Source organism: Laccaria bicolor, genomic scaffold (genome assembly GCF_000143565.1).
Source record: "Laccaria bicolor S238N-H82 LACBIscaffold_31 genomic scaffold, whole genome shotgun sequence".
Classification (NCBI taxonomy): Eukaryota; Fungi; Basidiomycota; class Agaricomycetes; order Agaricales; family Hydnangiaceae; genus Laccaria; species Laccaria bicolor.
Genome location: NW_001889902.1, coordinates 477,941 through 490,152, shown reverse-complemented (window position 1 = coordinate 490,152; position 12,212 = coordinate 477,941). Strand labels below are relative to the sequence as shown.

At 46.9% G+C, this 12,212-nt stretch overlaps 1 protein-coding gene across 1 annotated transcript; it reads left to right on the top strand.

Annotated features, from left to right (window-relative positions):
• Positions 1–11,015: 11,015 nt before the first annotated feature.
• LACBIDRAFT_331119 (uncharacterized protein) lies at positions 11,016–11,423 on the top strand (the record flags this gene model as incomplete). The annotated part of the gene is made up of 1 exon (XM_001885480.1): positions 11,016–11,423. The coding sequence occupies one exon, from the start codon at positions 11,016–11,018 to the stop codon at positions 11,421–11,423; it is 408 nt and encodes a 135-aa protein (XP_001885515.1).
• Positions 11,424–12,212: the final 789 nt, after the last annotated feature.

The window sequence follows — 12,212 nt, the reverse complement described above, 5'->3', positions numbered from 1 at the left end:
CTGTTGCTGTCAAAATTAATTCTTACAGAAATGATTTAAGAAGAAATAACAAAGTTTCCTGTTCCTTACCCATCAAGTTATGCCATAGGCTTTTTTATAAGCATCACAGCAGCCTATGGGTGCAAAACCAACAAGTAGGTAGTTTAAATAAAGATTGGTTGTATGTAATTTACATGAATAAAGTAAATATACATGATTTTTTCAAAATACAAATTGAAACGAAATACATACTATAGCTGACAGTAGAAACCTACTGTGTTGTACATAGAAAATATAACAACGGAATGTGGGTTGTGCAAGGAGCCCAGTTATTGTTGTTGCCCAATATGGTGTGTAACCCAATTTGTCAGCCATCAAATGAAGATGAAAATGAAAATGAAAATGGATTCTTGCTGCTGGACAGACCCTTAATCTTGACGCTTCTGTACCGGACCCTGACTCGGGTTCTTGGGGCTCCTAAGTTCCAAGGGTCCAACCCTTCGAAGTTCCTGACTAATTTCATCTTCCGACTCAGACTCACACTTACCTCTGTCTGTGCGTGTAACCTCTTGTTCTTAAACTCGCACAAAACTATAGGCGTACTTTGTGTGGGATGTTCTAGGTGTGCTGTCAGGTTCAACAATGTCCAAGTACATTGCATTGTGTTGAGTTTATATTGAGGTATAAAACAAAACAGAGAGAAAGAGATATTAAAAAACCGCAAGTGAGCGCAAGCGAGTCTCAGGTCTGGAGGTGGGAGGGGAGGGGAGTAAGCATATAGAGACAGAGGGCAGCCAATTGCATACTTGGAAGAAGGAAGTGGAAGGTGGACATAAGAAGGTAGCGTAGGGTTGAACCAACACCGAACCAACTGGCTACCACAAAGAGTAGTAACAAAGAGGAAGAGGAAAAGGGAAAGAAAGGATGGTGTGGTGTGGTAGGCTGTCAGAAAAAACTCAAAAAACCGTTGAAAGAGAAAAAAGATATGGTATTTGTTGAGGTTCAGAAACCTACGCTACGTTCTCTCTTTACTCCTATTTACTGACACCGTCTTTTACTTCCGTATATACAATTTTCTCGCTCCTTTCTGTACTTCGCACCTCAGTCGTTTACCCATACGTGTAACCGCCTGAGGTGTGTATTCCTTTACTTATATTTCTTCTGATACATTACTTACTTATCTCTACCTTAGCTCTTACTTACGGTCTTATCCCAACAGGTTATGGGCCCCGCTCGCTCCTAAATCTTCAGAAGAATACTGGTTACACACATATCCCCTATCGACCCAATACAAGACTTATTACCATGTCTGGAAGTCACAATACATCGATCCCTTTCTCCTTGCCCGAGGATCAACGCTGCCGTGGATATGAGAACTTCGCGAGCTGGAAAACACTTATGATTGCTCATGGGAAACCCCAAGGATACCTTAAATACTGGGAGAACAAAATCGTCGTCCCCCAGGAGGTAATAGACGAAGAAAACCCATCCACTGAACCGAAAACATCATCACCCGCGCCTGTCGCCGATAAACCATCAGGTCCTACCCCTGCACTCTCCACAACTCTGTTAGCGCTCGAGTACGAACTCCGCGTACGAACTCCACGAGAGCTCCGCGATGTCGTCGATCTTGATCAATCTGATAGATATTGCTGGATCAGGAGTTAACCCAAATGGGAAAGCGCATGAGGCTTGGACCCTGCTAGCCAAGCAGTATGGTGGCGCAAGCGATAGGGCTAGGAATATGAGGGAAAGGGCATTAGCAAACTGCAAATTCGAAGAGGGAATGAAAGTTGCAGGAGAAAACGGCCATATCGAGAAAATGCGCGCACTGCGAAAATCCGCTAATGATGCCGGTGCTGAAATCACCAATGTACGCTTCATCACAAAACTCCTCGACTCTTTCCCCGAGTCCTGGGACCCCATTATATCGAATCTATACGATAAGGAGGATCTGAGCGAAATTATCTTGAAACTCACCTCCCATGGGGAACGTCTCGCTAACCGAGCATCTGAGACAACCAAAACAACCGCTACCCCCGCCTTCGACTCTGTTAAAGCGCTAGAGGCGACTGTCCACGCTCTCCAGGCTGAAGTTCATGGCCTCCGAGCGAGACCTGGGGGTTCGTCTAACCCAAATAAATCCCACCTCGTATGCGCCAACCCTACATGTGGAAAGACTGGCCACTTGATCAATGACTGTTTCCAAATGGGTGGCGGAAAGCAGGGTCAATACCCAGCGTGGTGGAAAGGAAAACGGACCGCTTCACCTATAGCAAATTTCGCTTTGACCATCGATGGTGCAGTAAACGCCGGCGGACATTTCGCGTTATCGGCTACCCTCAGTGACGAGGTCAATAAACTATTGGAGGAGAACGAGTCAGTTCTTCAGAAGGTTGCTTTAGCTGCTAGCAAAATCTTACCCTCCATCTCGTCGTGCTCATTTGCGGATTCTGGATGTACCACGCATTTCTTCAAAAACCATGACGTCTTCAAGACCTATAAGACTTTGGAAAAGATGGCTGGTCAGTCGTCGAAGGAAGGCGCCAGTTTTTCGATTCTGGGGGTGGGCGATGTTGAAATCAAAGTGGTTTTCAATAACGTCGAAAATACCTTAACGTTCCGTGATGCCCTTCACGCACCAGACATCACCGCCAACCTTTTATCCATCAGCAAAATGGACGTCGCAGGATGGCATGCTGTATTCGGAGATCAAAAGGTCTGTTTCTATAAAGGAAAATCAGAGATTTTCGGTGGAGTTCTCAAGAATGGACTATACCTTGTAAACGGATCCTTCTCAATGACCATCCCGACCGCCCTCACAGCCCAATCCCTTCGGAGTCCTACTGACCTTGCTACATGGCATCGCCGATTCGCCCATTTCGGGGTCACTAGGGTGAAACAAGCTTTGAAACTCGTTGACGGCCTTGAAATTACATCCGAGGTCGTGATTGGACAATGTGAGGACTGCATTCTCGGGAATCAGAAACGACGCCCATACGACGACGATGTCCAAGTCGAAAACAAAATACTGAGACTCACCAATATCGACATCTGGGGACCGTCTCGAGTCAAATCTCATGGTGGATCACTATACGGAATGAAATTCCATGATAGTGGATCAGCCCACCGAAAAACCTACTTCCTCGCCAACCGTTTATCCGAGACGACTCTGACTGCGTTGAAAACCTATCAGGGTGAAAGTGAAAAGATCACCGATATGCACATGGTTTTTGTCAGAGTTGACAACGCCCCAGAATTCAAGAGCAATCTGTGGGCAGAATACTTTCGTGAGACAGGCCTAATCATGGTCCCAACAGCTCCATACTCATCTTCGTCGAATGGCACTGCTGAACGCTCTATCGGAATTACCACTGGTGCAGTCCGAGTAATGCTCATCGACGCTGGTTTATCGGCAAAATGGTGGGCCGAGGCGTGGGCTTTCGCTGACTACGTTGAAAATCGGTTGCCATCAAGTCGACATCCAGGTACAATCCCTGAAGAGACGTGGACGGCGAAGAGACAGGATGTGGGACATATCAGAGTCTGGGGTTGCATCGCATATGTGCACATCCCCTTTGAGAAGGGCGGAAGCAAATTAGCCGCACGGGGGCAAAAGGGCAGAATGATCGGAATCGAGGGCCGAGGCGTTTACCGGATCTTGATCCCAGAGACGGGCCAGATCATCCGCTCCCGAAATGTCAAGTTTGAGGAAGGTCTTGGACACCGCACCCTCACAACTGAGGGGGAGTACTTCCACCAGGACGACGGCGACAATAACTATGATTTCCTTCTCGAGCCTACCTCTACTGTAGACGACCCGATTATTCCTCCCACCGTTCCTGCCAACCCAATTGCTTCAGATACTACTATCCAACCTCAAAAACATGTCCCTCGTCCCAGAATCATTTATCCCCCTGCATCACGCCAATCAGCAAGAATTGCAGCTAAGAGTGGAACTCCACCTGAAGAAGATGACGCTTCAATTCCTATTTTGGAAGACACCGATGAAGACGACTCTACGCACACTGCGTTAAATGCCGCTTTCCCTCCAGAACCACTAAATCGTCTTGTCCCGATGACATTCGAAGAGGCGTTTGATTTATGTCGACGTCACCTATGGTTCCCAGCCATGGAAAGGGAAATCGCTCGATGGGACGAGCGTGGGGTGGTTACTGCAGTTCCCCGGCCCCCTGGTGTAAAAACCATCAAAGGGAAGTGGGTATATGATCTAAAAGTTGATGGACAAGGAAGTCTCATCAGACGACGTGCCCGTGGGGTAGTCAAAGGTTTTTCCCAGAAGCTTGGAGAAAATTACTATGAGTCCTTTGCCGCGGTTGCCAGGTATGAGTCAGTTCGGATGCTGTTTGCGCTCATTGCAAGTTTGAAGCTCCATTTCTGGCTTATCGATTTCGTTGGAGCATACCTCAACTCCAAACCCCAGGGAGTTAACTATCTCGAAATTCCACAGGGTTTCGAAAACCACTACAAAATCCCCAACATCGACACTGTTCTACTCATGAACTTTACGATATACGGAACCATGGACGGCGCCAATAACTGGTTTCGTCTACTCAACAAAACATTTACTGAACTCGGTCACCGCCAATCTCGAGCGGACCCATGTGTACGGATCCAACATACTACCGAGGGATACACCATTTCGTCAACCTACACCGACGACGTATCTGCAGGATCTTCCTCAGTTGCCGCAATGGAAAGGGCAAAACGAGAACTTGCAGCAAAATTCGAAATCACCGATCTAGGCACACCTAATAAAGTCCTTGGCATGTCGATCGTCAACCACCCTTCTGGCGACATATCTATCCATCAAAAGCCGCTCATCATGAAGGCCTTGGCTACTTTCGGAATGGAGAACGCTAACCCAAAGTATACGCCCCTCCCTCCAGGCATCACTCTCGTCGAATCACAGCCTACACCTATTCCTCCTCCCGACTCTGAATTTATGTGCGATAAGGACTATAGGAGCGCGTTGGGAATGCTTAACCACATTGCCAATGGGACTCGACCTGACATTGCATTCTCTGTCATGGTACTAATGCGTTATGCATCTGATCCTCGACCAATGCACTGGAAACTCGTTCAACACCTCCTTGCATACCTCAAAACAACCAGTAACCTCGTGATCACCTACCGGAAGGATGGGGTTATCAAACCCTTCAGATATTCTGATTCATCATACGCCGACGAATCCGATAGTCGAAAATCATCCGCTGGGTTCGTCTTTATATCTTCTGGAGGCCCAGTCAGCTGGAAAGCGAAAACTCAGAGGCGCGTCAGTACCTCTACCGGAGAGGCCGAATATGTGGGTGTTTTCGAAGCTGGGAAACAAGCTAAATGGGTATGCGCTTGGTTCTATGAAATTGATCAATATTTCGACCTCCCCATCACCGTCTACTGCGATAACGACGCTGCCGTCGCTCTCTCTAAAAACTCTGGTGGTCATACCAAAATCAAACATGTCAATGTCAAGACCCACTGGATTCGTGAGGCCGTTAACCTCGAGGATATCATTGTTGTCCCAATCGACACATCCGAGAACGTTGCCGACATCTTCACAAAATCTCTCTCTCGACCAACGTTGGAGTACCTCATCAAACTTATGGGAATGGAATTCATCGATATTTAGGAGCTACGGTTTCAGGGGGAGTGTTGAGGTTCAGAAACCTATGCTACGTTCTCTCTTTACTCCTATTTACTGACACCGTCTTTTACTTCTGTATATACAATTTTCTCGCTCCTTTCCGTACTTCGCACCTCAGTCGTTTACCCATACGTGTAACCGCCTGAGGTGTGTATTCCTTTACTTATATTTCTTCTGATACATTACTTACTTATCTCTACCTTAGCTCTTACTTACGGTCTTATCCCAACAGGTAGAGATTGACTTATACAGTCGTTTACCCATACGTGTAACCGCCTGAGCTCTTACTTACGGTCTTATCCCAACAGTATTCAAAGATGGGGTTAAATAAAAGATGGGGGTGACCAGGATGCAACAAGTTCAGTGGGTGGTGGTGTTCATGTTTGATACAAAGAAGACGGACGTGAGGGAGAGGGGTAGGTATCATCATAGCAGGGGTGTTTGGTTGGGGGGTAAATCAGAAGAATGAAAAAAACAAGCACAACAAGTCGGTGTGAGAGTTGAGTTGAGTTACAGCAGCCCACATTCATGTAAATGGAGCTGAAGTAATATATCCTGAATCGCACTCAACACAACTATCATCCAAATCCACATCAGTCATCTTCCTTAAAACACCCAAAAAGGGGGGATGTACACTTGATCTGCTGCGTCACACATAATGCACATAAATCTGCTTCGTAGTCGTGCTCTGGTTGAGGGAAACAAAGTGGTGCAAGAGGTGTCACATACTGCATTGTAGTTGTCACCACCTGTAGAGTCTGGGAAGTAATCACCCAATGGTGACTGGGGAGATTGTTGGCAAAGAAATTGATTTTGTTGATGAATAGGATCTTTAAAGGTGTTAGTGTGGGAGGAGGGAGGAGGGGAGAGGGAGAGGGGAACATACAATTGAAGTTTTGATAAACCATCTGGAGTTGCATATTGAGTCAAAGAGGGTTAGTGCTTCTTGCATATGATTCTGTCAAAAAAGAAATTGGTGTGTGAGCGGCAAGAAGAGAAATAAGAAGAGGGAAGGGAAAACATACCACACTCTCATCCTCATACAACATCTGATCATACTCACTCAAACTAACCAAAAACAGCGACACCATCACATTCTCAAAACAATGTATCCACTTCTTCCTCTCACTCCTCTGTCCACCCACATCAAACAACTTGTACATCAATTCCCCCACTTTAAATGTCGTCTCCATAATTCCTGTTGTCTTCACCCTGCTCCATAAGATATCCTGGTTGGTAGGGATGTAATTCGTAACTGCCAGACGGTCGATCGAGTTGAAGTAGTACACTGCTGAATTGTTCAGCTGGAACTCCTGGGAACAATGCACAGCTTCTTGGATGCAGGGGTCACGCCAGAGGGAGCACACGGCATCAACAACGTCTCGTTGGAGGACATCTGCTTCAATTTGCATGGGGAGGGCCATGATGGTTGTGCAATGGGCGTCATTTTGTGGTGTGAGGGTTAGGTCAAATTGTGGCAGGGCTTCGAGGATTGCCCTTTGTGTCCGATGTTGGTTAGCCTACGTAGACACATACAATGAGATGGGGGGAAACAGACTGCATTGACCGGATGGTGTTTGAGAAGATGATCTCCTTGTACAAGTCCCTTTTGGAATCTTTCTGATTTTCAACAACTGAAGGGAGCACCATCAGTACTGGTAAGGGTAGAGCAAAAATGAAGCATGGAAATTGAACTCCATAAACACTGAATCACGAAAGTAATCCAATCAAAGCTAAGGGACAAAGAGTGAAGACCTGTGCCTCAAGAAACATTGTATCAAAGGCTGGGCAGAAGCAGGGGATGGGGGAAACAGAGCATCTAGGGACTCAGAGTGTGGGATGAATGTCAAGGTGAAGCACATGGCCATTGCACCTCAAAGTCAGAGAAATGCGAAGGATGGAAAGTAGAGTGGGGTGTGAAATTGAGGAAAAGGACAGCATAACAGAAGAAAAGGTTCATAATGACCAAACATGAACCCCATCATGGGGGGCAACCAAAATCACAAGGGGGTACTGGGATTTAAATCCCAGACCAGGGGCCGGTTGGTTGGTTCGGCTGCCAGGCCGCTAATTTTTTTTGACATACCAAAATTTCAGTGCAAAACGATGGGACAGTGCTTGGACAGTGCTTAGATAACTGCCAGAATGCATGAACTTGAATATATTGGGTCTATCTGTATATAAAAAAGACAAAAACTACCTCTAAGATAATATAGGACTTGGAATTGAGATCACATGTTGTGAAATACCTTTCTCTACAACAAACTTGGAGCTTGCTGCCCAAAAACAGCAGGCCCATAAAGTAATTTACTTTAATTCAATGTAGTGGGCAGCTCAGTAGCCCAATCCCAATAGTGAGTTTTATGGTCAACTTCATTTCAAGCTCGACAGGGAGCTCAAAAAATGGGTTTTCACAGCCTGCTGGGCACATGGATGACATCATATTTCTTAAAATGGATGTGTGCCTGATTACATTGGGTGGTTGGTTCAGCCCAAGTCCCACTAAAAATAATTTTGACATCCAGTACTTATTTTGAATCCTGGCACCCCCTTGCAAAATCAAGATGCCAAGTGACCAAGCCTTGAATAACAACAGCAAAAACATACCTTGAGTTGTTCTGAACATTCGATCATCATGCCTTCATAGTTTTCCACTGTCTTGAAAAGGTCGTTGAGATTTGGCATTTCCTGTGAAACAAAGTGGGTCAGCATCGGCTGGGATGGTAGGACCGGAATCGGAGCAGTGAAAGTGGGGATGCAAGGAAGGGATCCCACTATGCACCCCAGACCAGATTAAATTCCCCAGTTTGACTGGTAATTAAAAATTTTCACCTGTTCACCTAGTAAATACCTAGTTTTGTCAAAACTGGTATTTTCAGCTCAGTCTGACCAGGTTATTTACAATTACTTGGTAAACAGGGAGTTTTTATGTGGTTCACAGATCACACCTGTACTGGTACATAACCAGTTAAACTAGACCCTGATTAACAAGTTAAAAAAATCCTTTCACCAAGTAATATTTTTTTTAGAATTTTAACCTGTGAACCATGTCAAAATCCCCCTTTGCTCAACAGATTAAATTACCATGGTTCTTAAAATCCCTCTTCTTCAACAGATTAAAATACCATGGTTCCCTGGTTATAAAAGTTGATGACAAGAATAGTAAAAGCAGTGGAACAAAAGTGGGATGGTATTGATCTATGTTTAAACCAGAGTACTGCAAGAGAAAATTCAAATGAGTGAGATACATTTCTGTCAATGTCCCATGATCCCATGATCCCATGTGCTCACTTCTGACTTCAAACAGAAATTAAGCTCTTGCACTTAGTCTTATCCTTCCAAAAATTGTGTGGACCAATTCTAGAAGGCATAAGGATACCATACAAATTATAAACCAGAGTATTGCAAGAGAAAATTCAAACAGAAATTAGAATCTGAGGCATTCAATATAAAGTTTGTAGAGACAAAGTCCCTTTTTCTCTTTCAATCCCATTATTACTATGCTTGTATTTACCCAGTTATTAAATCACTCTATGTTAAAGCTAGCTCGTGCTAGGTTTCCACTATGGTCAATTATTACCCACTCCTTTCTGTCCTCAAACCTGCCCACTAAGCACTGTATCGTGGTAATATCAACAACTTCTGTTCACCCATGGTCGACATAGAAGTGCATATCAAGATCATTACTGCTAGTGATCTTGCATGTAAGGATCAATCCTAAGATAAGGGTTTCTGGCTTGGCCAACCCCAGCTCTTGAGCAGCAGGCATATGAAGCATGAAAATGGACTGCAGTTGCCCACAGTACTTCACAGTGCCCCACCTATTCCTGCAGGAATCCAGTCATTCCAGTGGAATTCTGGTGGAATCCACAGGAATTCCACTGGAATAGGACTGGAATCAAGCATAATAAGTGTTTTTCAACTCCAACCTTATCCTGATAACTTAGTACTCAGAATTTCCTATAAGATCAAATTCTAATGTCTTTCATAATAACAGGAAATGCATTTTACTACATACAGGACAAGGAGGGGGTACATTGTCCTACATAATTCTACATAGTACTACATAAAGCATATATTAAGGGAAAGGAAGGGGGAGGGAGAAGGAAGGGGGAGGGAAAAGGAAAGGGGGAGGAAGGGAGGAGGAAGGGTGGATGGGTAAGGAAGGGGGGAGGAAGGGTGAATGGAGGGACAACGTGTCGTCGTGTGGAGGCGTGGACGTGGTTGCGTTTGCATGGACACGTCGTCCCGTCATCTGGCGTGGACACGTTGTCCCATTGTCTGGCGTAAACACGTCTTTGTGGGTGTCGTCGTTGTTGGCGTGGACACATCATCCCATCGTTGTCCGTGGCATTGTTTTGTGGGTGCTGGGCATTGTTTTGTGGGCACTGGCAGTAAACGTGGGCGGTGGGCATCGTGTCATGTCTGTTGGGCGTTGTTTCGTGGGGTGGGGTAGTGTTGTCATGGGTGCTGGGTTGTCATTCCGTGGGCGTTGTTGTTCCGTGGGCAGTGGGTGTTGTTTTTCGTGGGTGGTGGGTGTGTTTTGTGGGCGGTGGGCTGTTGTTTGTGGGTGCTGGTCGCCGTTGGTTGATGGTGGTGGTCGTGGATTGTGGTGGTGCCACATTGTTGTCGTCTGGAGGGTTGTGTTGTCGTCTGGAGGGTTGTGGGCAGTCGTGGATGGTGGTACCACTCGCAGATGGTGGTGCCATGTCGTTGTCGTTGTCAGTTTGATTGCCACGTCACTGGCGGTGACGTGGCACCTGTATTGTGAGGAATGAGGGGTGAGGGGGCTGGTTACTCACCTGGGTGGCCAAAAACAACTGGACAGCAACGACATTACCACGTCGTCGCTGTCAGACGACATGTTGCCGCGTCGCCGGGACCTCCCCACACTCGGTTCATTGGCGACGTGGTCGTGGTTGCTGGTCAGCGCCAGAGCGTGGCGTGATCGTGGTTTGTGGTCAACGTGGTTGTTGCTGGTCAACGTGAGCGCCATGGGTGTGTTGGTGGTGATGGTGGGTGGTGGTGAAGAAGAGTGGCCATGTGTTTGTATCAGCAGGTTGCCAAATAATCATTGTTTGGCATCGGTCAGAAATAAATAAACTATAATTACAGTCATCCACCGAGGTCTTATTAGTGCCCCCCTAATTCCTGCAGGATTCCGGTCATTCCTGTGGATTCCAGAGGAATGAAATTTGGCAGGGAGTTCTGCTATTTTCTTCATTCCGGTGCTTTACCATTCCGGCGGAATTTCCGCATTCCGGAATTGTGACCGGAATGGTCCCCGGATTGGCAAAAACGGAATGCAGCCAGAATCCAGTTTGTTGTTTGTTTGGCACAAGCCCATTGCCAAACAAACAATTGTTTGGCAATGGCTTTCACACTTGTCCAAACACAACCCTCTCTCCTCCCACCACCACCAACCTCTCCTCCCACCACCACCAACGTCCCTGCTCCTCATAAACACGCGCCCGCTACCCACCCACGCCACATCACCACGGTCACCTGTGGCCACCACCGCCCACAAACATTGTCGACCGCCAACAACAACCATGTCAACAACAACGCGGCAATGCCACATCAGCAAGCAAACGAGCCCCGGCGAGGTCGAGGCGACGAAAACGGACTGCGAGGGATGACCACCATGACCACACCCACAGACCACGACACGCCCCACGATGTCAACGGATGGCCACGTCAACACACGCCAACGCCAACGACAACACGAACACGCCAATGGACACCCACGCCAACAGACCACCACCATGTCAACGGATGACGACCATGCCAATGGACGCCCACGTCAACGCACAACGACATGCCCCCGCCAATGGGAAACCAAGGTGCCACCTTGCTGTCAGCGACGTGGCAACCAAACGATGAACGATGACGGACAAATGACGATGACGACGTCGTCGTTCGTTGTTCACACAAAGGTGAGTCCCCTGACTCTCCTTCATCCTATCCCATCTCGCTAACAGCCACCGCGACATCACACGACGACAACAAGTGCATTGTCCCTCCCCCTTCCCTGTCCCTCCCTTCCTTTTCCTGCCCCCCTTCCTTTTCCTGCCCCCCTTCCTTTTCCTGCCCCCCTTTCCTGTCCCTCCCCATTTCCATGTACTCCCATCCCCCTTCCCTGTCCCTCCCCATTTCCATGTACCCCCTTTTCCCTCCCCCCTTTCCTGTCTGTCCCTTCCCATTTCCTTGTCCCTACCCCCTTCCCCCATTTCATTGTCTCTGCCCCCTTCCTTTTCCCTGCCCCCTTCCCTGTCCCTCCCCATTTCCTTATACCCCCTTCCCTGTCCCTCCCCATTTCCTTGTCCCTACCCCCTCATCCATCCCCTCTTCCTTGTCCTCTTTGATATGCACTGTATGTAGTAAAATAGACTCATGTCATTAATAAAATACATTAAAATTTGATCTATTGAGATGAATGACTTGACTAGGTGTGAATTTTATAAGAAATTCTGAGTATTGAGTTGAATCAATGCAGATTAAGTCACCTGACCTCTAGATCAGTGCTGATCCATTCTGATTGTAGACACTCTGATCAGAGCATGTGGGG